A 26,099-nucleotide genomic window follows, 5' to 3' on the forward strand; every position below is an offset into this window, starting at 1 on the left:
CTCTGCACACCTAATGGGAGATGCAGATGATACTCTACTTCTCCTTCTCCATAGCAAATACAGAGTCAGCAAGCTGAGGATCTGCAGGAATTGTCATGAGCTGTACTCCCAGGATTTCCTGCCTCAGCCTCTCAATTTATACCTGATATTTCAAAGCCATCTTTATAAAAACATCTCATCTTGACTCTGGAGGTAGAAAATCTTAAAAAAAAATTCATATGATGACTGTGAATGAAAGGTGCATTCTGTATTTCTTATTCATCAGAACAGCTCCCTTGGCCTGATGTCAGTGCCTGCTGCTCACCCGAGCTGAAATTTATACCGGTGCAAACCTGAGCAAAAGAAACAAAAGAGGCTCACTACTGATGCTTTAAGGTCTACAGCAGAAAAATTAGTGTTCAAGGCTATGTTCATGTCCACATTCATCACATTAATTGATAGATGGTAAACATGTCTCTATACAGACTCATGGATTAATTCCCGTGGAAGGCAACCTAAAGGATAAATTGGATTAAATAAAATCAGATTTGTCCAGCTGTAGGCTGCTGGATGTCTCTTTTAGTCCTCCCTGCAGATGCTGGATGTAATGCTTTGTATCCCTCACAGCGTTAAACTGGTGATGTCCCATGCCCATCAATGGGGTGATGCTGGCTTACACCAGATGAGGATCTGATCTGTAGCACTATGCCTGTCCACCTCACATTAGCTTTCATGTAATTCTGCAGTCAGATTATACCAGATTTGCTAAAATACATTTGAACATACAAGGATTAGGGGCACGGTGACCCTTTTCCGCAGTGCAAGGAGGACTCAGAGCCTCCCTCCACATGGCTTGTCCCATCCAGGTATGTCTGCCTGCACAGAGAGGCTGTGATGGCATGAACTGGTCTTCGGTCCAACAGGAGTTCTGCAAGGCAGCTCACGAGTGAGGAAGACCTGCTGAAACACCAGAAGGGCCATGGGGTCCATCCAGGAGCGTACAGTGGTCTCTGCATTGCATGTCCCAGTTGAGGGGTTTGGTTACCCTCCAAGGTTTTTCTCCTCAGGCAGGTAGTGGTTTGTGGCATCAAGTCACAACATCATCGACCTTGTAGCATGCCAGCTTGGCCAACTGGTTCATGAGGGAGGAAATAAGACTTGGGCGTGACCACATCCCTGCCCAAGCTCTGCCCCTCGGTTGCTCAGGGACACTAATTATGAAGGAGGTGCTGCTGCTGCTGTATAATTATGCAATGCTCAGTCCCAGGCTTAATATAGCTCTGAGTGAACTTCTTTTGGTTTTCTCCTCTTCTATGAGAAGAGACTCAATCTTGGACCAAGCAACAGCCTCTTAACAATAAAATCTGCACTGAACACAGGGTGGACACCGTGCCTGGGCTGGAGCTGCTGCCCAGGAGCTCTTGCAGAAGGTCAGTGTCTTGCTGTGTCTGTTGCCTTTGGTTTCCAAACTTGGGGTAGCAAGTTCAAAAAAATGCTCCTTTTCCCCAGCAGTCAAAAATTTGCATTTGCAGGGGAGTGAGGCAGAGTAGTAGATTTTGGATCATGCCATAGAGGCAACGTAGGAGGAGGAAGGATGCTGACTGCGGTTTGGTCTTCTTTTAGAAGCAGCTGATGATCAGCGGGGCATCAATTTCAGCAAAGAGCGTGCTGCACTCCCCACCATCTGGGCTCTCCAGTGCATGGTAGCCTTGCCGAAGAATTGCTGCTCTCCTGGTGTGCCCCAGCCCCCGGAGCGCGAGGACTGCCAGGACATGCTCCTTTCTGCAGAAACCAAACAAGACCTTGCTCAATCCTGGCTGTGCAAAACCAGCCCAGAAGTAAGCAACCAACAACCATACCAGAGACAGAGCAAGGCCATAGCAAAACACTGGGGAATGTCCCCTCACCACACTGGAGGAGCCCCTAGGACAGGGGTCTGCAGCCTTGGGAGGTACAGAGGCAGCAGCCCCAGCTCCTACCACCCTGCGCTGCTGGGACACCCTCCTGCTGTTGGTGCTTTGGGGAATTTTCTCTTCCATCTCCACACACGTGATGTCTTTTGCAAGTTTTCCTGAGAGGCTGCAGACCTTTTATTTAATGATTATTTTGAGTTGAGTAATGGAAGTGCTAATATTTAGGAAGCTGGCAGGCACTAATTAGATTAGAGCAAGGAAAGTCAACTTGGAAACATGCCTCGTTCCAGTAATCTCAGTATATACAAATTCAGCAACGTCTCTGAGAGCTCAGGGGAAAAATCTGTTATTTTTTCTCCTGTTCAGAGACCTGAACAGGAAGCAATGCAAGTCCAGCAGGTTCTTCCTTGTTTCCCAGACTTAATTGTTAAAAATAATATTACTCAATAATAGAAAGCCAGGAAATAGATCAACCAAGAGGATGAGCCTTAAAACTTGGCTGAGGTCTAAGGCTAATGATGAAAAAGTACCAAAATCACAGACTTGTAAATGGCTTTTCCCCCTGGAAAATTGTTTTCAAATAGCTAAGGCTGACTAGCCTTCATTTACCTCCCCCATCCTTCCCAGAACAGGCACTGCCTCTTCCGTCAGCTTAATCTGGTCACTGGGATTAAGGCTATTTTTTTGTAGGATAGGTGTGTTCACCTAGGAAATCATCCAGGAACAATTATTCTTTTCCAAGTCCCTGTCTTGATTTTCCCCACACAGCTAAGCCCGAAGCATATCTGACCCAATCAAGTTAAATATACTTCTGAAAAATTTTGAGCCTCAGTTTTGGGGAGAGGAAAATATATCTAATGTAATCCTTTTTTTCTGAATATTGGAAGGTCCACTTCAGTGTTCTGAGCAATTTGTTAAATTTATGGTCTATTTTGATTGTATAAATGTTATCCAGCAGGAACCGTGTAACCCAGTGCAAAAAACTTTGGTCTTTTTCTGAAACAACTCTGATGAAATGGAATTTTTTGCAAACTGTACTACTGATATTCCTTCTCAATGGTTGGTAGAAGCTGTAGAAGATGAGGTAACTTCTGATACGCAGCTGCTTAGTCATTTTGTTTGCTTTTCCAGTAGCCTTAATTTTTGCAGATGCTGCTTTGGAACAGCAAATGGAAAGTACAAAAGAAAGAATTTGAAACTTGTTCCAAAATTTAGTGGTTGTGTTGAGGCCCTTTCAGAAGCTGCAGCTGAACTGTGTTAATGTCTGCTGCACTTTGAGGTCTGAGCCTGGGAACAGGAGACAAACTATTTGCCCCAGAGCTGAAGCCTGCAAATCAGCAAACTGGGCGAATACTGGTGACATACTGAAAAACAGCCTGGAGCTTTAGAGTGAAATGAGGTTCATTTGGAACAATAAAATGGTATCCAGTGGTAGGCTGCATGAAAATGACTCAGGCTTGTATCAGGGGAACTGCAGACTTGACATGGAGGCATTTCTTTATCGAGAGGATGGTCGAACACCGAGCCTGGCAGTGTTTGAGGCATTTGGGCAATGCCCTTAACATGCCCTTTTAGTCAGCCCTGAATTGGTCAGGCAGTTGGAGTAGATGATCATTGTATGCCTTTTTTAACTGAAATTGTTCTGTTCTGTTCTATTCTACTCCAAAATGAAAAGGCTTTTGTGGTAACTTGCGTGCATTATAAGATCCAGCAAACGGGAAAAAAGAGAGAGGATACAGCTGTACAGAAAGAAGAATAAGGTGACCTTCCTCCTGTTGCTGGCACCTTGACCTCTGATGTGTGGCTACTAGCAGAGAAGAGAAGCTGAAGAGCGTGGCCAAGGTATGGGGTGAGCTGGCACTCTGGGATGGATCCCAGCAGTTCTGGTGTCTGCCATTTCTTGTACCTGATATCTGGATAATGCTGACACAGCTCCTTGACGTACTCCTTGATCTTGTCTTTTTTCTTTTCCCCGATGATATCGGCAATGTGATGTATGGCAGGAAGGAGCCAGTCCGAGTCAGAGCCCTGCAAACAAAGAGGCGTACGGGGATGTCAGGGGAGAGCACAGCACCTGCACAATGCCCTTTTACCTGCATGCAGAGCATGGCAGCGTGTTGCTTTTCCTGGTGTAAGACAGTCCTGCTGCAGTCCAGTGCAGCATGGCCTTGGGCAGGCAGCATGCTGCCAGCGGGGCAGCACTGGGGGGCAATGGCAAGGCACCCCTGGGAGCAATGCTGGGGCCTGATTCTGCCATACCCAATGCTCACAAGCATTGGAGAAACATCTGGAGAGCCAGACCCTGAGCAAGGTGTTGTGGCTGTGGTCCAGAACAGCAGTAGATGCCAGAGACTTCACCTCCTGCTGCCTAAAAGTTTTGTGTGCCTTATCTGTGAGAAGGATCTGCCTCAGTGAGATTTAGTGCCCCAGATACCTGACTTTCTGCAAAATACAATGAATTCAACTTTGGCTTCCCTGAAAATCCCAAGCTGAAGTTGCCTTGTCACAAAACACACAAACAGCCACAATTTTCTCCCCATCACCCTCCTGTATGCAGACTGTGTGCCTGGATGGACCTCAGTGGACTCCTCCATGAGCTGTACCCAAGGCAGGGATCTTTTGGAGACAAGGTGCATCCCATGGCCCAGGGGAACAGGCTCAGGAAGAAGCTGCCACAGGATGAGTGTGATCCTACAGCACATGAACCACCCTACACACAGTGCCCATGCACCTGGGAGTGTGTTAGGACACCAGGCGCTGCAATCGGAGAGCAGCCAGCTGAGCATGCGCAAGCCACTACTACAGAGTAGCTGCTGGGCTGAAAGTCCACACCATGAACCTGCAGTAACCACCTCACTTGCTCCCTTAAGCACTTTTACATTTCTTGAGGCTTGCCCTCCTCAAGAGCCTGCTACCTTGGTCTCCGGAAAGCCAAGTGGGGACATTGCACCTCCAGGGATGGGGCAACCAGGGGATGCCAGAAGAGAACTCACATACCTGATCAATGAGCATATTATTAAGGATTCTGGCTTCCTGGTTCATCTTTTCACTCACTTGCTGCCGTGTCTCCCTGTTCATTTTCCGTCTGGGTTTGATGACCTGCATGATGTATTCCTTCACCACATACTTATGAACATCACGGAGAAGCTCCTGGTTAAAAAAACCCAACAACCTCATGATTTTCCTGTGGTTTCCATGCAAGCCCTACTGCTGAGGGCATAGAGGAGATACACGAATGCAGCACACGCTGCCCATGCCAGTCCTGTCAAAGGGAGCCAGCAGCTTGCAGCTGCTTGCTCTGGCACACAGCAAAGGCACTGCCCAGGGGAATGCCATGGAAGTACTCTGCACCCTGAAATAGCCCATGATTTGGTGTTGGCTCCTCAGTAGCAAAGGGGTTTATTTAAGATTGTTTTAAAAGTAGGTTTTGATGGTGCTTGCAGGTTTTAAATATAGAGCTGTTATCATCTACCCATGTATTTCACAACTGCATAGATATGAAAGGAGCACATAAGCCTGTGACTCGTAGAATTATAACTTTCAGATTTTTGTTTTTCTTAAAAGAAATCAGTTCCCATCTTTAAACTACAGAGAGGAAAGATGCTGCTTATTCTCATGCGGAAGCACGGTAATAGCTGAACTCCCTCACATCAGCAGTCCCCACGGTTATAAATAGTCCCCACTGCTGGAGAGGAGTCTGCAAGTCTGACCACAGCCTACAAATGGCAGTGGGATCCCCTCAGCATCACTACACCTGGGGTGGGACCAGCCACCTACCTGCCCCGTGGGCTCCCTCATGTGCTGCAGATGCTTGGAGAACTGCGAGACTGCCGATGCCAGCGAGTCCGGCCTTTCTGTCGCGAAAATCCAGTCCTTGGTCAGGATTTTCTTAAGGAGTGGCTGAAAAAAGACCAACTCACTAATGGTCCTGGTAATACTCAGACTAGCTGATGCACTAGCTGAAGGCACCCAGCTATATGCCTGCTCAGGGGCCTTGAAACAAAAAGCACAGAGTACCAACAGCACACCCAGTCTGTGTGAAGATGTGTCAGGAATTAGACACCAGGAGCATGGACCAGGCTGGGTTTCTCTCAGCACCCCAGGGAATTCAGAGCCACATCTCCCTCTCTGGGCAGGCACCCCAGTGCAGGCAGGAGAAGCACCACTCCCCGAGCAGTAGATGCTTTGGCATTAAAGGTTTACTTGGGACACCTCTTTTCCTTGCTCTGTGCCGCCTTCTAATCCACCAGCTGTATTTCTTTAGGTAAATAAATTTGTATCTCTACTGTATGGGAATGTTAATCAGAGAAAATCCAGGCATAGCTAGAACAGGCTGTGGGGTGGAACCACATATGCTAGTGTTACGTGGGTTTGCACCAGCTATGAACATGACATGACAGCGAATCTGTTGGAAATTAGCCCAATAATCCATCACCCCTCCAGCCTTCTCCACAAGGAAATCAAGCTCCTCTTGCTCAAGCACTTCCAGGGGACTGTCTGTACCCTCTGCAGACCCGTGTGTCTGCACAAAGTCTTAGTCTCGCTGGGATTTTTCTTCTGCTCATTGCTCTGATGTGGTAGTGGGGGAATAGCAGCTGGGTGCATCCCCACTTTCATGTCTTATGGTCAGTGATGATGTGGGAGCGATGGTACCATTTCCCAACTACCCTGGGTATAAGATGCTCTGCTCAAGTGTCCCCAGAGGGCTATTTCCCTTGCCGGGTCCCTAAAGCTAACATGCTTCCACATAGAAACACAGCAGTATCTGCTAAAGGCTTCTGGTGGCACCTGGAAGGGACTCCCCTAAGGCCAAAGTCAAAATATCCCCTCTCTGGCACATCCCCTTTGTACTTTTCTCCTCCTAGCTCTCAGCTCTGTCTTTAGAGTCCTGTCAAGCTCCTTCCCAATTATTTCCTTGACTTGCTCCCTCCTGCTGTGCTCCCAGCCTGCTGGAGGGCTGTTTAGAAATGCTTTGCCTTGACCGCTTTAATTTCTCACGGCATTTCAGCTCTCTTGCTCAATGCCTTGGCTTGACTCCTTCCTTGCCTGCCCCTTAGGCTCTGAGACAGGCTCTGCAGCCACTGGAAAGTCCCCTTGTCCAGGCAGGCTTGGCTTAGACTGGAGCAGTTGCACGACTGTCTTGGTTTCTGAAAGTTATGCTTGGTGATTTAGAAAGTGAATTAGGATGGATGAAAAGGAGTCAGACCAAAGGCTTAATTCCCTGTCTCTTGTGTTGTATCAGCTAGAGCTAGTGGACCCCCAGCTGGCTAAGAACAGAACGTCCTGTCTACAGCACCTGGAAAGCACAAGCTGACTTGCAGCATGTTGGCTTTTAGGCCTCTTAACACAAGTTAAGCTCATATCAGAGCTTTATCAGCTGATACCAGAGCTTTAGCATCCTCACACTGCAAGAATCAGTCTTCCTTCACCATGGAAACAGCCTGGAAAAATCACCTCTACCAGAATGAATTCTGTCCTGTCTGAAGAGGTTGATAACAGACTGTGATAGCAGATCTATGAATAAGTAAGAGCAAATCAAAGTCCTGAAAAATCCAAATGTTTTGATAGAAGGAAAAATGTCCCATTGGTGATGTCCAGCTGACTTCCCCAGTGCTTCACTATGGGCAAGGTTTCCCCCCGCTATTTTGCCTGTGGTGCTGGAAGCATTTTCTTTTGGTTGCTGTTGTACTGAAGAGCTTGAGAAATGTAACATACCTCATAGTGGAAAACTCCCAGGATACCTGAAGTGTCACTTTGGATTAAGGAGGATTTTTATGAATGCTAGACACGATGCGTTTTGGAGGGACCATCATGTCATGCGCTGCAAAATGAGGTCTGGTCGGCGAGACCAGGGAAGGGCAATGGCCCTCAGCTGCTGCAGTGGTCCAGCACATACCCCTTATATTTAGGAAATAATGTGGCCAAGGTCCTCTTACCTGTACTTTTGTTCTTAATTTATTAAAAAAAATATTAGTGAAGTTCCTTGTCAGAGCTTCCAAAATCTTCTGCAGTTCCTCAGTGTTGACTTTAAACATCGTTTCTAACCCTGACCTAGAGAGAGAGACCACCAATGGGTTAATATTAAAATGTATTATATTGCCCTAAGCATTTTATTCAGATTGGCATCTTGGGCATAACTTTAAAATAAATTTGTGTATCTAGTACTTCCTCTTGGAAACACTTAATGGGTCAATAATTATTTTTTTTTTGCACAATCACACACACTGAAAATTAATCACAAGTGAGTAACCGTGCTTAAAAAACACCTATTTCCTCATCAGGTGGGACTGTTCAACCATGCGGAGCAGTTGCGTAGGCTGGTAACTTTTTCACTTGAGCAACACTTCTAAATATTCTCCAGGTACCTGAGAGAGCACTGAGGGGCTCATGGGGCAAGAGAGAGGTAAATAATAAAGCCAGAGACAAGAAAGGTGCCAAGCAGGCATCCTCCAGAGCCCAGCTGACCCACTCCTCATATCGTCTATCAGCAGCAGCTGGGACAGTGAACAATAGAGTTGGAAACCTGTGGAATTTCCTAGGGACAGCGTGCACTTCTGCAAGGGTTCACACTAATGAGGAAGAGAACACAGTTCTGAGAGGTTAATGAAATCCCCAGCGCTGTGCGTGGGCCCTGGGGGCTTTGCCAGCTCCTGGCTTGCTTCTCTTTCCATCCATGCCCCACTGTAACATACTCTGGGGAGACCCGAGGCAGCACCACCAAAGTGTTAGTGGTCCCTGAGCTGCACGGAGTGCCCCAACCACTGCTGTGGCCACAGTGCGTGGCAGGCTCCTGCCACTGCTTGGTAGCCAGTTTATATGTCTGAGGCTGCCCAGGCAGGAGTACAAAACACCTAAGAGCATCCCCCTCACCCCAGGCTGGGGGCTCAGTTCCATAACTCCTGCTGAACCCCTGAAATCTGGGTCCAGCATCCACAAAATCATGTCACCTACCTCTGCCCAGCAACTGGCCACCCCCGGCTGACAAATGTTTAACTCAGCTCAGGAAACAAACCCACTGGAGCTGATCCACCACCCAAACGCCTGCCAGCTGGCTGCCTGGAGCTGGCTATGCCCTCAGCACCTCTCCAGTCCGCAGCAGGGAAGGGGAGAGTGATATTCTGATATTCTGACATTCCACAGGCGGAGGCAGAGGAAGGCAGCTCCTCGGCGCAGTTAGCATTGCTGGAGAGACCGTGCCATCTAGAGACTTCCCACCAGAAGTGCTCGCTGCAGCTGGAGCCGGCAGCTCCTGTGAGACACTGCAACACGACATTCTCTGCATCCCCTCAATAGTATTTGGCACGCAGTATGTCCCCGCCACCAGTGCCAGGCAGCGATGTGGCAGCATGGGCTGGAGATAGCCCAAGCTTTTTGGTGGGCAGACCGCAGTCTGCCGGGTCAGTTGGCTGGGTTGGCCTCTGGAGCACCACATCTGCATGGCAGGGACAACCCCAGATGCTGAAGAGCCCCTGGGCCTCGGTGGGCTGTGTCCTTTCACAGCTGCAGGCCATGACCCTGGGGCAGGTGCTACACTAACAGCTCCGGTTCCCCCAGCACCAGCGGTGGCTGTGTGGGCAGCTGCGCGCTGGGAAGTGCAAGGTCATCATGTGCCACAGCACCCGGCTGATGGAACAGACCCTGGGACACACACTGAGTGGCACCGTCCTATTTAAGGGGAGAGTGCCCCTCTCCTGGAAGCACTCTGACCGCCAGAGATGGCGGGCATACCTGTTCATCAGAGGCCTTTTCCATGCATTTATATATACAGAGGCTTTAAATACCTAATTCATACTGTGTGCAAAGCCCTGGAAGTTCCTGCTGCCAGCAGCGATAGCAGGGGTTTATTTGCAGGTTGAGTGCTTTCACAGAGCTTCCTCCAGCCCAGTGCCAAAATGCCAAAAGCAGCCTTCAGACTGTGTTTCTGGGTCTATACTGCTAACCTCCAGCACCAAAAAAAAAAAAAAAAAGATGAGCTGAAAATTAGTTTAAAGCTTTTACCCCAGTACTGGATCCATCCCTGCTTCTCTCTTAACCCTTGTGACTTCTGTCTGCATCTCTTGGGGAACATCCCCCTGTGAGGTGAGGAAGGGCCGGAGGCTGAGCACCCAGCAGGGCACTGCAAGGAGACCTTGGTCTTCCCTTTCCAGACACTGCCACCCTCCCGGACCCCAGCAACACGGCAGCTTGGCTCAGGAGGAGCAGACTTACGCCAGGTCGTGGAAGCTGTTGATGTAGGCAGCGAAACACGGTGCAAAGATGGGGCTGTCCTGGGCAGTGCTCCATGCCATGAACTCCTCCCCGAACCTGCAGGAGAAGGCACACAGGTAATGCTGACAGTGGGGGGATGGAGGATGCTCATCTTCTGTGCACACAGTGATGCCAGGAGATGCTGGTGGCTGGCCCAACCTGTCCCCTTTGTATGAGGACATGTTTTTTTCAGCTGCTGTAACATGCATGTGCATTGGAGGGGAATAGATGGCAGGTAATTATGGGTTTAGGGTGCACTTGCCTGAGCAGCTATGCAGCATTTTTGGGGAGATGCCAGGGATCTTGACAGACCAAATCTCTGGCTTGTTATCATGTTGAGGGATTGATTGATTGCAGCCCTGGTACTCAGGCTCATCAGTCTGGTCCTTCATTTTTCCAGCTTTTGGGGCAATATGATGTGTGCCTTCTTAAGCACACAAGGAAAAGATTTACCTCAGGGCTGATTTTACAGCTGAAAGGGAACAGGAATGGGACAGCACACCTACATTTCCCCCACCCTGTAACTTCAGCATGGTGTGTTAGGTAGCTGTTTCATTTATAGCACAGCTTTTATGGTTTTGACAGCTGTTTTACAGCCAGGTCCACACCGCTGGTAGGAGGCTGCGTGCTCAGGCAGGCTTTGCCTGGTGGTCCCATTCTGAGGGTGAAGGAACCTGCCTGGGTTGGCCTCAGTTGCTTGCACCTCTGGTTTGTGTAAGAAAAAGCTTAAGTTTCAGTGACCTTTACATTTGGGAGCCCTTGCCACCCCAGCTTGCATTTTACACCAATTTTGTTTAAAAAGAAATAAAAAAAAGAAAAGAAAAGAAGAGAACAAAGAAAAAAAAAAGAGGAAAAAAAGAAAAAGGGGGAAAAAAGAAAAAAACCCTGAAAGAATGGAATATGCATACTGCGTTTCTCCTCAAAAACCCAGGAAGACTTCAAAGTCAAATAGCTGGTTTGACCCATCCTGCTCTCTCAGGGTTTGGGAGACAAGTGCAGATCACTGGCCTATTAGGGATGAGGGTTTAGAAGTGAAAGCATTGCCTTTCGTGCACTTCGGACACCTGCCATGCCCCAGGTTCACAATCTGAGAAAGCAGTGCTGGGGCTCCCCACCCTCGCTCCTGCAAAAGTCTATTAGCAAACTCCCCACTCAGTGCCCGCTGGAGGTGGAAAACTTCAAAGGTTAACAACAAATTATTTTTAGTCTCGCTTGGAGTTGATTCATGCAAACAGCCTTTCTGCTCTGCAGATCACTGCTCTGGCAAGTGGCTGCAGACCCCCAGGAACACAGCCCTGCTGGAGGGGTGGGACAGCATGTCGCTGTGCTGGGACCCTCCGTGACCCAAAAACCTTCCCTGGAGCATCCCCAAAGCACGTCGCAGGGGTTAAGATCTGAGGCCATAACCTGGGGACTACCAAGCAGAAAAACATTATTTCAGCAAAGGTGCAGGCTCCTGTGTCCTTTGGACACTAAGTAAATTTAAAAAAAAACTCCAGAGGCTGCCCAGCTTTATGTTTTGCCTGGGTGTAATAGAGAGGGTCCCATCATCCATTTCTATGCCCATAGCCATGGGATGTAGCAGAAAACCCTCTCGGCAGGACTCAACCCAGGACACCTAGATGATGTTTTGGGCAAGCAGGCTCAGCGTCTAGGGGTCCATAAGTGCTGTTTGCACATGGCTGCAGCTGCAAGCAACCAGTATCTGATGCCACAGTGGTCCCGTCCTTTTCCAGCCAGCAGCTCCTTCCTGCAGCTCTAACCTCAGATTTTGGGACTTGCAAGAGTCCCAGATGGGTCTGTTTATGATTCCCTTCAAGCTGTTTTGCAGCTTGCTCATTGTTTGGCTCATGATCTCTAATTCTCCCAGGAGCAGGCCCGTGCCTGCTCGGTGCCAGTGTCTGGCCCAGCATATGGACCTTTTCCCTGCTTTTTTACCAATGTGGGACTCATTTGGAAGGAATGTGCTGCCCAGAGAGGCAATGACCTTGGTATGAATTCCTGCAGCTCTGCCAGGCACAGCTCAAGCATTTTCATTTCCAGGCTTCGGCTGATTACTCCAGATATCTTCATGTGCTCCCCGATGATCTAGAAAAGGGCATGAAAAGAACTGCAGTGAATGGGACAAGCATGAGTGAAACATCCTTCGCAAGAATCTTACGCAGCTTTGGTTAATAGCAGCAATTCCCTTAGCAAAGGGGGACACAGCTGACTTGTTGCCAGATGGTTTTCATTATTCTCTGGCAATTTTAAAAATAATTATGCAGAATGGGCCAAAAGGCACAAACTGATTCGTGGCATAATCATTCATCCCTAATGGCCCCGTGCCCCTCTGCTGTCTGAGCGTGAGTTAGATGCGGTGTTGACTGGATCCGCACCCCCCCCAGCTGCCCTGGTGCCATCCTTCTCTTCTGGGGGGATTTGCAGGAGGGATCAATCCCCAACCCAGTGCCCAAGGGGAGTTGAGCTGTCCCCAAATCCCCATGCTGAGGGTGGCTATAAGCACCATCCCTGGGGACCCACACAAGCCCCCTGTTCAGGAGTGATACCAGGGCTGCATGGAGGGTTGGGCATCACTCCTAAATCTTGCTTGCATGGGGGATCCTCCCAAATTCCCATTCCCACAACTCTGGCTGCCTCTCTGGAGTGAGGCAGGCTGTGGTCCCACTCTGGCGCTTCCCGAGGCATCCTACCCATCTGCTAATCCAATTCAGACCTGCCTCCCCAGTGATCACACAACGTGTAACATTCCTCTATGGAAAAAGAGTCACGGCAGCAGGCAAAACTCTTTGATTTTCTTTCTTTCTCTCTCCCTCTCTTTTTTTGGGTATCATTTAATTGAAATGACTCAACCCTTTGAATGAGGAGAATGAATCAAAACCCCTCCTGGATTTATTACCCTGTAGTCCCTGAAGCTAGTAGGAGCTTTTGGGTTTTGTACTGTTTAAATTGGAGTGGCTGTCACTGCCTATGGCCTTTCAGCAGCTGCCACAGCCCCGGGACAAAGTCGCTCTTTCAGCCAAGAGGTTTTTCTGACAAACCTTTTCTTTCCACCTTTTTTTCCCCTTTCTCTTTCTTCTTTCTAATGAAAGAGATTTAAGGACTTTAAATTCAGTTGCCTATTATGTTGCTGACACAATTGACAGCGGGTTTAATTTGCAGCTAGAAGGCAAGCAGGAGAGCAAAAAGTTGTAATAAATGGCATTTTCTGTTTTAATGTATTCTGCCAGTGCATGACTAACATAAATTAACACAGGAGGCGGTACCTCCACCCCAGAAGGTAACGATCCAGTTTCCCTGGAGCCACGGAGCCCCCCACATGTTACCACAGATAATTAAATACCGTTTGAATATCAAAGGAGAGCGAGGAGTGGTAGAGGTTTTCCTTCACTTCTGGATGAACTTCCTTCTCCCACTTCTCCGTGACCTCCAGTCTCAGGATGTTTCCAAAATAGCTTTTGATTTTCCCCTAAATGTTGAATGTAGGAAGGAAACATGCAGCTCAGGTAAAGCAGCTCGCTGTGTTCTGCTCCATCGGCATCTGTGCAAGGCTCACACGTGGGGCACAGAAAGGTACACAGAGGCAAAGGTCTTGCTCCAGACCCCGTCAGTCTACACAGGATCTTGGGAAAAATTAGGAGCTGGGCTGTGAGGGGGGAAAGGTACTCCCAAATCAAGGCAGAATCATTCTCCTGGCAGGGAAATATTGTGTCAGCTGTTTGACTGCTTGATTGCAAAGTCCTCTAGCATGTATAATGCACAAGGTCAGGATTAAAGATCAAACCGGTCCTTTCTGGTGGTACGGCCCCATGAGTAAGTGGCAGCACTGTTCAGTCCTGGCTGATAAATCAATCTTGCTGCTGGTGAAACAAAACACTCCCTCACCAGCATGATGGAGCAATACCAATATTACTCAGCTGGGTACCTTGAGCTCACCTTGTGCAGTGCCCTGTTTCAGAAACGGTTTGCAAGAAAATGTCTGAGCCCAGCAAAGAACTAGGAAAGCACGTAGTCTTACACAGGGTCCCAGCCAAGGACAGCAGAAAGACAACGGCAGAAGGGGCTTCTTAGGCGAAACCGAACCATGGGGATGTTCTCTGGCAGGGACATGCCCGAAGTTGCCTGCCTATAGCAAACCTCAGAAGTGCTGGAGGAGATTGCCAGCTCTAAAAGCAGCAGCTAAAATGCATTTACATCTAGCATTGCACTGCATCCAGTCTGATGGAGCCCAGCTATGACCTTTTAGTAAGGTTCTGCCATACTGTATGGATCTGGTACAGTCCCTTGGGCTCTGTGATCATCTAGATGCAGGCCCATGGCCCGTTTCAGCCCATGAGTTGGTGTTCAGGACTTTTTTACTTTTGATGAAAGGCCATTCTGTGTGGTGCTGGCAGGATTTGGCACCTGGTGGGGCTAGAAACCATGATGCAGCCATCCAAGACGTCTGCGCGGGAGGCTGGGGCTCCCAGGTCTTCCCTGGGGGGCACATGGGGACAAGGTCAAAATGCTCACCTTTGCAGAAGCGATGTAGTCAGTTTTCAGTTTATCCCAATCAGCTGGTGCTAACAGCAGGGACAGGTTTTCTGTCTTAACTTCTGGTTTGAGATCAGGGTGACCCAGAAAGAGTTCACTGGAAAAATTTAAACGAACAAATTATATTGCCTCAGAGGGTGAGTAAACTGATGGAATATTCATGTGGCATGAGCTACATAATTATTAAGCCGTGAGAAATACACTTAAAGCTTAAATTGCAATGCTTGTTTTCAAGCTTTAACAAGAAAATCTTTCCTCACTATTCAAAATCCTAATTATTCAAAATCAAAATGATCTAAGGTTCCAGCCCACCTTAGAAATCATGAGACTTCTGAGTTGTTTGGACATGAAAAGTGCTATGAGAATTTACTTTTTAAAATAAACAACCTGAATCTGATTCATTTGACTACAAGCTTGTGCAATGCCTTTCAGGGTAATTCCTGTAGCAGCGTGCTGCTTTGGAGCTAGCTGATCTCCTTGGCTCCTCTCTGGTGTCACATCACGGCTTATGTCAGCACGTTATTTTCCTTTGTGCATTAACCCTAGCAAGGGGAGGTGGCAGGCAGAGCAGGTCCTGCTCTGTGCAGGGCAGCCCCTGGAAGGCACTCCCGTGCCTGGGCCACGGCAGCATCACGGTTCCTCTGCAGATGGAAGTGGTGGGTGGACGTGCAGCCACAGATACCGACTCTAAAGTGTGCTCAGCTGACACATGACTTTACCACTCACTTTCCTCTGGATTGCTGTGTAACCAGGCCAGCTGATAGGGAAGCAGGGAAAGGAATGGAGTGCTTGTGTTTCTGCCTCTGGGGTGAGGAACTTGTTACTGGCCTGTACAATTGAATATGCTACCCTTGCAATCTGCCACGGACCGCAGAGGTATTGTGTCTTTCAGGGTGATGAAGATGGAGAGGAGGAAGACAAAGAAAACATTCATGCCCTTGATGAATGTGGGATATAAGTTGCAAGCAGTCACTTGGTTAGCAGGGAATACAGTTGCAACGTCCTACACGCAGCGTGCTCATTTGCCCAACAACTGAAAAGGGTTCCCACTGCCAAACCAGTGCTAAGCCTATGGTTAGGTTTGAATCCAAGTGAGGATAGTGCTGTACAGGGCCAGGCTGGTGCCGAGTGACTGCTCAGCAGAAGAAAAGCTCAGCCTGCCGATAGTGTCCCGGAGTCAATGTTCCTGCAGCCATGGTTCAGATTTCCTGGAGAGGTACATCTGCGCATGTGGAGCATTGCACAGCCCAGCTGCTGCGGGAGTCTGCTGCTCATTAAAAAAGACACCACATTTAATTACAAACTCTCCACCATGACTGAAAGGACTGGCTCAAATGTATACTCAGGGAGCTTGTTCCCCTATCTTTCTTTTTTTCCATTTGTTTGAATTGTAGCATAATGAGTTTGGGTCAGAAAATTTCTTCTGTTTTGGGATGGGTCCCAAGAGAGGCCGAAGCTCTTTCAGAATGGGAAAATCAAATGGCAACAGCTCAACCCAGCAAGGTGATTGCAAGCAGTGCCCAATAACAGCTGCAAGCTCAATAAGCTCTTTGACAACAAGTTAGAGAAATATGATGGGGGCTTTTCTTTGGTGCAGAACCTGGCTGCTGAAGCTCATTTCTTCCCCCCTCTCCTGCAATTCTGTATTGTATACAATGTACTGCAAATGCAGTACACAGTGCCCAGGGGCTGGGGACAGGCAGGGATTGCCCTCCAGATGAGGCTGGCAGGGACACCTGAGGAAGAAGGGCAATGGGTGGGAGTGTCATTCCCATACCACTCTTGCCATAACACTGGACAGCCACTGCCATGATGCTGAGGGGTTTACACACACATGGTCATCACACTACAAATGGGGTTTTAGGAGCAACTGGACAAGGTCACAGAAGAAATCTGTTGAGGGCTGTGCAAAACAAAGACCATCTGTGGTGCAAATGATCCTGACCCAAAAGCCACCCCAGGCTAGGAATGCTCTGGGGAAGCGCTGCTGCTGCACGGTTTGCTCCACCACTGCCCCCTCCCTGCCCATTTCTACCCACCATTTGCCCAGTGTCGATACTCCTGCCTTCACTCCTCCTTTTTTTTATTTGAAGGGTGCCGGTTGGTTTGCATTCCTCCCATCCTTGGACATCTGGTTCAGGCCATTCCTAGAGACCAGCTACTAGGACAGGCACAATTTCGCTTTGATATGGCTGGTTTTATGTGCTTATTACTAGACCCATCTCCTGTAGATGTTGCCTCTCTTCTCCTTCCCACCTCACTGTGTATTTCTGTTGGCTTTTAGTGTGGGAGCCATTTGAGGCTGGGGTGACAGGTTGTGGTCTAGGCCAGCGAACAGCTGGGGACACTGATGCTCAATGCCTGGACCTTCCACAGGTGCCTGTCTTGGATTTCTCCTTCAGATGTAAAAGGAGGCAATGCCCAGCAGCACAGGTTTTACTGCTGTTGCAAACAATTCCTGTCTTTACTCCTACACATTCAGGATGCCCTGAGGATGGTATTGATATGACTGAACAGCTCCTAGAATATTTTAGTCACCCCTGAATTGCAGGGAGCTTTAAGACGTCCTAAAACCCACGGACCTCTCATTCAACTAGCAGACTTGTCCACAGCAGATCCTTTGTGTTAATGTGGCTAATTCCACGTGGTCATGTCTTGGCATGTCCTTGAGATGACTGACCCCTGAGCATGGGGATGAAAGTGACCTGTTACGACATGCATCACATTTTTAATTGAACAGGGAGAGGGCAGAGCTTCCCTCCAGGTCCCTCCCCATGCCTGGAAAAGTCACTGATCAGCTGCTGGACCTTGCGAAATATTTGCAGAAAGGGAGAAGGTTTATCAGAGCTGCAAGGAGAGCTTCCTGGCAAGTGAGAACCGCAAGTGGGAGAGGGAGGGCAAAACTGGGTAATTTTGATCTGTGAAAAGCAGCAAGTGCTTTATCCACAAACCTTTGTCCCCACCGATTAATAAATCAGCTACTGTGCTCTACTGTAGAAGTGACTGTGTCTCTCTCACTCACTTAGAAAACTGAAGATGACTCAGTGCTTTTGAAGCACCCCATGGCCCTGCCGCTCTGCGGAGGAGGCTGAGGCCGTGTGGCAAGGGCAGCAGCTTACCTGCGGTAGACGTTGGCCACCCAGTCGAGCAAGGTATAGAGCTCGTTGAATTCCAGCGGTCTCCGGGAGAGATCTTGCAAGTGTGAGGCAATGGCCTTGTGAAAAGCCTCCACATACACGTCACACACCTGGTACTCCTCTGGATAACACTTTTTTACTGATAACTTGATTTTCAGTAAGTCTTCACTCAGGCATTTCTGGAGGAAGCCTAAGTGGAGATCAAGCCAAGAACTCTCCTCTTCCTTTGACGCCATGGGTACTCTCAGGACTCTTTTTCTAGCGCTCTCGTTGATAGCTTCCTTCCACTCCTCCCTCCACTTTCGGGGTGTGCCGAGCAAGTCTGACCCAGGACCAGCAGCGTTGCCTGTATTAGGATGAGCTGCTTCTTCACGGGCAATTAAAGTCACCAGCGAGGTCAACGTGGCATTCTCTACAGTGGGATGCTCCAGTGTTCCCACCACAATGGACTGGATCATGTTCGTGATGGAGTTATAAAGCAAATCCACATCCTTGGATTTCCGTACAAGCTCCTGGGGGTTATCTTTGTACTTCTCAGCATCCCGTTCAGTGATGGTCTCATCTTCCAAGTACTTGATGTTTGCAAATGCTTCCAAAAGTTGCCCTTTCTGAATAAGTTCATTGATTTCCATTACTGCAGAAAGAAGCGGGGAAGAGGTTGGGACAAAGCAGGCATTAGGTGATTGGCAGGTTGGTAACAGGACAAGATGCCCCACAGGGAGGCTTGCAGGACCGCTCTGAGTAGTCATGTCCCAGCAGTGCCTCTGAGACTGACCCCTCTGATCCCTCCAGCTCCTGTTCGACACAGGAGAGGAAAGCAGTGGAAATGCAAGCACTGCAAAGTGAGCCACATCTCTAAACTTCTGGTTTCAGAGGTAAGAAATATCAAAAAACCTGATCATAGCCCAGCAGGAAAACCTCAAGCAATGGCTAACGAGGCTGCACAGAGGGACACTGGGGTCTCAGGCTGCATAAAACCGCCACTGGCTCTGCCCCTCTCAGTATGGAGCTGAAGTGGGACTGGCAGTGGGGACAGTTTGGGATGTACCCTACTGGCAGGATTTCCCTTAGCACGGATGCCCTTGCTTCCCAGCATACCAGCGTTCCCAGCATAGCTCTGCTGCCGAACTGGCCATGGTGGTGCAGCTCACTGGCATCTCTGGCCAGAGGGCATTTCAGCATGTTGCCCAACAAGGCAGGGAGAGCATCCAGGGGTCTGGCTGGAGGCAGCACAGCAGGACAGACCCCTCCAGGTCTTTTGAGCTCTCAGGTCAAACATCTGACTAGATCATAGAATCACAGAATCATAGAATCATTTAGGTTGGAAAAGATCTTTAAGATCATCAAGACTGAAGATCATCAAGACTGACTGTAAACCTAACACTGGCCCAATCCACCACTAAACCATGTCCCTAAAACGTGCATTAAGTATTCGATTCCTGTCTGCAAAAGGAATTTTAATTAAAATAAACAGATTAATAAAATTAAAATTTGGCTGAACAAAATTTGTGAGCTAGCCTCTCTCTTCTGCCCATAACTTTTCTATATGCATTTAGGTACCGTGGGCTAACAAAAGCCTAGTTCTGTTCTAGTGAAATATTAGTCAAGCTAAAATAAAGGGTCATGGATCTTTCCAATAATTTTCAGAGCAAGAAAAAGATTTTGCCAAAATATCGTTTGCTTACTGGGCAGGAGAAAAGGAAAGAAGTATAAAATATCACCAAGACCAGGCAACTTATTCCTGAGAGGAAGGTTCTACAACCCTGTGTTAAATAGTAGACTTTTTATTTCTAAAATACTTTGGTAACTTTAGCTATCTCCAGTGCTGCCTACCCAGGCAGGCAGGCAGAGCCGTGACATCTTTTCATTTTCAGCTTTTACAACAGCCTAGAGCAGACAAGTCTACCCTCAACTGTTATACTTTCATTTCTGCTCAGCTCACACAAGTGCTTGTAAAACAAGCACAGCACACCCCCATAAACTGTCCTGAAGACAGTTTGGAAGCACACCACCATTTGCTTAAAGACTCATTAGCCTAATGAATCAATTTAGAAATTCTACAGATATTTAATTCAAGGTATCAAATAATATAAAAAACTTTTTGTAGAAACTACTTTGGAAAATCCCAACATATACAAGCCATCATAATCCTGTGGTCATGTCTGCCCCCAGCCTACCCACCAGCATGTCCTCCAGAGATACCAAGGCCCTGGGGCGGTGGGATACTGGCTTGAGGATGCTCCTGATACATTTTTGGGAACACTCTCTGTTCAAATGTAACCTTGGGCAAACCCTGGGCTTCCCTTCTGTCTTGATTTTGTGCATTATCAATTTTTCCTAAGACACATGCCAACTAATGTCACAGCTAAACTGGCTTCTGCATTTCTGAGGACTAAGCAAAATAATGCTAATGCAAACTGCAGATGCTGTGTGATTTGCATTATGAGAACTCCTTGAGACATAGGGACCAAGGTAGCAAGCCAGAGACTGGCCCATCCATGGCTGGCCACCCTTTGCAGCCTGTGCCTGCAAGAGCAAACGGCCTCTAAAAGATGCCTCTTACCTATTCCAGGCATTTGGGAGATATTCTGTAGATGCTTGTGGTCCCCAGCCTCCTCTCAACCAAGAAGTGGGACTTCTGGAGGACCAGAAGCCACAGCTTCTCAGCTCTGCAGTTACTGCAATAACACTTTGGCTGGGGAGCAAGGAGATAGTGCTCTGGGATGGTGCTCTTGGGGTCCCAGCAATAAGAAATGGAGAAACATCAAAGTATGCCAGGTGTATGAAGTTCATCTGTGTGGGGTGGTTCAGGTTTGGGTGACCTGGCTGTTCACCACCCGTATATAAAGCTACAGTCAGGTGCCAGGCACCGCCTCTCACCAGTGACATTTGTTCTCCAAGCAGTGAGTACTGCTGTCCCTGGACAGTTTGAGGAGCTGTGTGCATTGGAGGGGTATCCAGATCCGTGGGTGCTTTCTCCTGGTGCTCAGGTCTCACATGGGTTTTCCCCACCTCCTTTGCTTTTGACTACCACTACCAGTACTGGCTGGTGTTGGCTGAGGCTGGGTGAAAGTCACCAAATACTGTTACCTCCAACGTGGCTGAGGTCTACTGAGTTCCCATTTCTTTTTCAAAGCCTTGCTGGTGGAAGAGCCACTGCCTATTTGCCAGTAATACAAGAAGTATTTGCCATGTGTAGGAGGAGATCCAAGAGCACTGTTAGCTTTTAAGAGGCCCTGGGAAGCTCTTACCATCTCTAGCAACCTAACAGATGCTCTAAACAGGAGATCCCACTGTGATACTGGGCATAAGGCAAATATTAAAGGGGAGAAGGGAAAGGGTATTATTTAGGTATATGTGGCCACTGCTGCTGGGACATACATATATAAAACAATACCAAAAAATTAGAGAGCACTCAAAGCAGGTATGGAGGATTGGATCATAGCCCATGATTGATGCCCTTGGGCTTGTCTGCACACAGATTTTATATTTGATGGTATTTTATACCATATGCACCAAATCATCTGTGCAGCATGACAGTACCTGTATGAAATATGCTAAATAATCCAGCTATTGATGCAGCATAAAATGCATAGAGCTCCGAGTGCCTATATGGAGCTACATTTGCTTCTGCACTCAGAGGGGAGGGAGATTGTGCCAGTTAACTTAGCCTTTTCTAGATAAATTAATATAAAACCAGTGTTTGCACAAATGCTTGCAGTGAGAGACTAAAGGAATACATTCTGTTCTGTTTATCAAAGTAAGAAAACACCATTTAATCACCATCTAGGATAATTATTCAGGGAGGTGATATTGGGTGCTAAATGGATCTTTAATTTAGCAATACAAGATCAGCCAGCTGGTAGTTGAAGGAAGACAATTGAAAGGCAATTAACCATTATGCAGCTTAATGGTGCACATGGTAGAGTCTCCATCGCTTACCATATTTATCTCAGGATGGGATGTGTTTCTGACAGAGCTGCTCTGGTCTAGGCCAATTATGAGTTATTGGGCACAGGATGAGCCTTATTCATGCAATTCCTTAGCTTGTTTATTGCAGGAGGTGAAAAGGGTTTATGGTAACATTTCCTGTTGCTCCTCATCTATAACCTTTTGAGAACAGACTAGCAAAGTTTATGGGATGGGCTCAGATCCAGTTTACCAGCCTCACAACACACAAGTGCAAAGCAGTAAATAACTTCATGGCACAGCAGAGTGCATTATAGTGGTGAGACAATGCCAGCCCTTCTATGCGATCCCCATGACACCCTATGCAATAAATCAAGAATTTCTTTGAGAAAGACTGAAAAAAGCTCAAGCCACATTGACCCATCTCAGTCGATCTCCTGGTGGATGCATTGTAGTACCTCTGCCCTGAGAAAGCAGAAAAGAATGGTGCTCAAACCAAGATCTAAGTCATTGCAGTCTGCCCACACTTGGGGAAAGGTGAGAGTTATGCTGAAGGTAGTTATTACAATTTGCCTAAGTCCTATCTATATAATGCTGACAAAACACACAAGAGAAACATGTCTCAAGAAAACAAACTGAACAAATACTTGCATCACCACTGCGGTGAGAAGAATAGATGGGAAGTCAGTGCGAGAGTGAAATGTATCTGTGGAAGTCTCTTTGCAGTACAGTCCAAGATTAGGAACCAAGGTGGAGGTGCCAAACCAGCTCACATCCAAACCACCTTTTTTTGCCCCCCCCATCAAGGCCTTGCAGCACCTACAGAGTACTGTGGGGACCATACAACTGAGAGCTGAAGAGCAGAAATTGTCCAGAAGCACAACACAGGCAATGGTGTAGGAATAGCCCACGTGGCACTTCTAGATGTTGTCAGATCAGCAGTTCCCAAACCTTGATTTGGCGATTGATACGTATGATGAGCGTGACGTCTGCTGCTGGTATGTGAGCTGACAGGTTGGTGAGTTGCTGATACAGTTAAACACACACAGTGGAGGCCGCAGAGCAGCCTGTTCAGTGACAGGTGACCTGCCCAGGCTGGCCAGGTAACACCGCAATCAGTCTCTGCAAGGGGTGACAGTTATCTCTGCCCCCTAACAGGATGCCTAGTTTTTAGCACCTCTGTTGGGCCCAAGAATTGCAAAGTGTAAGTTACCTGAAGGTCACATACATGCTGCAAAGCAAATTACACTGGTGGTTTTGCTTCTTACCTGAAAGAGGTTTTCCTTGGATGGACTCTGCTTCTATCTTCTCACCAATATCCTCCACACCATTACAGACTGTGTTTTTTTTCTCATCGTAGCTCTTAGACAATCGCAAAGAAAGTCGTTTTCCTTTCCAAGTGCCAGTACCTTCCTTTCCTTTCTCTTTGTTCAGACTTTGTTTTGATTTCCGGATGCTTAACATAGTTTTAATACCTCTTTCAAAGAACCCACTGTCCCTGCTGTGAAAAGCTGGGCTGCTCAGCTCAGAAGCAGCCTCTGTCTTTTCCTCCCCTGCACCGTTCATCGGAGAGGCTGGTTCTGAGGTCATGCTCCTTGAGTCTAAGTCCATATTTCTATTCACCTTGTCTTTCAACAAGGGCTTTTCCAAACAGGTTGATGGTAACTGCTGAAATGCACAAACCAGCAGAATTAGGTAAAACGTTCATAACGGGGTAGTACTGTGCCTCTGAAGTCAGCCCCAGACTGAAAATCCAGCCCATCCCTTTCCTGCGCCTGATACAAGGACCGAGGAAGTTGTTGTAGCCTGTAGGGACTGAAAATCTCTCTACCCACAGACACCAGGTGCTGCCCGGTTTCTAGCTCTGGAAAGCTCTACTTCACTCCATACATCAGGCAAGTGGCAGCTATTTCTCCAGCACAGAGGAATCACTAAACATCAGAGGTGCTGTAATCTGTGTAAATGTACCACTTTGGTTGGTAACAAGGTACTTTCCATTCTAGGTGGATTTCCAGCCACATAAGGATAACCCTTCCTGAGGTGTTGCCACATTCTGATGTGGATACAGCAGGGCTGGGTTGTGGTGCTGCTTCTGCTCTGCTCAAGCCCTGCCCTGCTGCTGCTGGAAGGTGGCCCAGGGTGAGTGGTCCCTGGTGGGTGGCTGAGCTCTGCTCTAGCCCCTTCAAACCCACAGCAATCTCTGCGCTCCGGATCGTCATGGTTACAGTGCAGGAGGCTCTTCGATGCAGTAAGGGTTCACATCGCTCATCCTGCCTCAGAGCACTGCATCCTGGCACGCTGGGACTGAGCATCTCAAGGGCCAAGCAAGCCCCTGTGTGAGCTGCAGGGATGCTGCAGGGGATTTCAGATTTCAACAGAAGGGCTCCTGTCAGTGCTGCTGGGCTGTAGTCACACCCCCTGCACTTGCCCAACTCCTGCCCTGCTGCAGACAGACTGGCTCCCCCATGCCCACCCTGATGACCAGCCCAAGTGCTTGGGAAGGGGGAAGAGAGAGGTTTTGCCTTCCCTCCCTTGCAAAGGGCTCCCACAGGTCACCAGCTAACACAGCCTGCGCACAGGGACTTTGTACATTGCAGAGCTCTGAGGATGGGAAACGCCACTTTCCCCCCCAGCAGGCTCAAGGCAGCTCAGTGATCAATTTAAATCAACTATTGCTTGAGGTCACCCAGGAACTGCCTGTCTCGGGTCTCTCCAGCTCACAGGAGCCAGAGATTGAAACACTATTGCAGCGAACAGATATCTTGGGACTCAGGAAATAGACCTATCCTTCCCCGATTGGAGTTTGGCCGGAGTTTTGCTCCCTTGGGAATGGCTGTTTCACAGGCTATAAACTGCAGGGACAGCATCTTCCCGTGGGTTTGCTGAGCTGCTCGCGCAGTGGGGCTCAGACCCTGCGTCACAGCCTCACAGGGGAATATTTAATCATTCACTGCCTTGCGCAGGAGCTCACCCCACCACAGCCCTTAAAGAGGGTGGGAGGGAGAGGAGGGCACTCCATTTTCCAGGGATTTCAGTAGGGAGGGGGCTGAGTCCCTAGCTCAAACCTTGCGTGGGGGCTCTGTGGCCAGAGCACAGCGGCGACCCTCGAAGGGGCGAGCTGTGAAGTGGAGGGAGCCAAGGAAGGATGGCCCCAAGACCCGAGCCCATGGGCAGGGAAAGAAAAGGGATATGCACCCCAGTACTGACCAAACCAATCCTTTCTGCGGAGAGCTGGGATAACACAGGTGTGATCCACAGAAACTAGAGCAGCTCCGTGCCGCAGGAAATCCCAGGGAGATGCAGTGGCAGGTGGGCAGCTCTGCAGGGCAGGGGTCCGGGGGAACTCTCCCGCCTCAGCTGACTGGAGCACTGTCCGAGGGGCTTCCTCTGGGAATGGCGTCATCCTCCATCCTCCCTTGCCCTCTGGAAAATGGCTGTTAGAAGCAGAAAAAAAGGCTTGTCCCCACCTGCCCGAGACTTCCAGCACCTTCACCTGTTTGCTTCCCAGCAGAGACTCCTGCAGTGTTTCACTTTCACTATGTCCACCAGTTAAAAGGAAGGGAGAGGCGGGGGAGAAATGCTGAATGCACTCAAGGTGTCCAAGGTTAATTATTTACTCTACAGACAGAGGTGGGCGAGACCCCTCCGCCAGTCCAGAGCAGCTGGGGGAAGAAGAATTTCAGCACTCGGTCCTGCCCCAGAAGAGGCAAAACCCCATGGTGTTGGGGTGGGGGGTTCAGAAACAGCCCCAGATCTGCCACCTGGGAACAGCTGCTCTTCACCCCCATCTGCCCTGTTTCCAGAGGTCACGGGTGGCCAGGTCCCAGTAATGATTGCCAGGCATGGGTGATAGACAGGGAGCACTGTGCCCTGCGGTTATATGTTTATATATTCACCTCCCTGCCCCTTGCTTTGCCCCAGCGGCACGTGTTTCTATGGGGATGCTGGCCCTGGGTCCCTCCATCCCCAGGGCATTTGAGCACCTTGAAGGGAACTCAAAGCAGAGGAGCAAATAGGGTCTAGAAGGTTTAAAGGACATTAAACGCAGTCACTTGGCTTGTCACTAAGTGGTGTAAGTGATCGACCCCTGGGGAGCCTGCAGTGCCTGGACAGAAGGATTCTGTCTGAATATGAGGAAGAACTTCTTTACTTTGAAGGTGACAGGGCACAGGAACAGGCTGCCCAGAGAGGCTGGGGGGACAGGGCGGGGGGTGGGCGTCTCCTTCTCTGGAGATGTTGAAAACCCATCTGCATGTTATTCTTTTCAACCTGCTCTAGGAGAACCTGCTTTAGCAGGGGGTCGGACTAGATGATTGCCAGAGGTCCCTTCCAACCCTGACCATTTGTTGTGGATTGAGCCTGGTCAGATGCCAGGTGCCCA

At 48.6% G+C, this 26,099-nt stretch overlaps 1 protein-coding gene across 6 annotated transcripts; it reads right to left on the reverse strand.

Annotated features, from left to right (window-relative positions):
• Positions 1-356: 356 nt before the first annotated feature.
• On the reverse strand, positions 357-25,409 carry EXOC3L4 (exocyst complex component 3 like 4). 6 transcript variants are annotated; one of them, XM_037394607.1, is made up of 13 exons: positions 25,212-25,390; positions 24,926-25,141; positions 22,987-23,386; positions 17,792-18,443; positions 14,652-14,769; positions 13,483-13,608; positions 12,127-12,227; positions 10,101-10,196; positions 7,829-7,943; positions 5,670-5,792; positions 4,890-5,042; positions 3,799-3,920; positions 357-1,761 (listed from the first exon to the last, which is right to left on the reverse strand). In XM_037394607.1, the coding sequence occupies exons 3-13, from the start codon at positions 23,327-23,329 to the stop codon at positions 1,599-1,601; spliced, it is 2,112 nt and encodes a 703-aa protein (XP_037250504.1). In that variant the 5' UTR covers positions 23,330-23,386; positions 24,926-25,141; positions 25,212-25,390; the 3' UTR covers positions 357-1,598. The 6 variants fall into 6 exon arrangements, with proteins under 6 accessions (XP_037250504.1, XP_037250506.1, XP_037250505.1 ...); XM_037394609.1 differs by having other exon boundaries at positions 4,947-5,042; positions 24,926-25,409; XM_037394608.1 differs by lacking the exon at positions 24,926-25,141 and having other exon boundaries at positions 25,186-25,393.
• Positions 25,410-26,099: the final 690 nt, after the last annotated feature.

Source organism: Falco rusticolus, chromosome 7 (assembly GCF_015220075.1).
Source record: "Falco rusticolus isolate bFalRus1 chromosome 7, bFalRus1.pri, whole genome shotgun sequence".
Classification (NCBI taxonomy): Eukaryota; Metazoa; Chordata; class Aves; order Falconiformes; family Falconidae; genus Falco; species Falco rusticolus.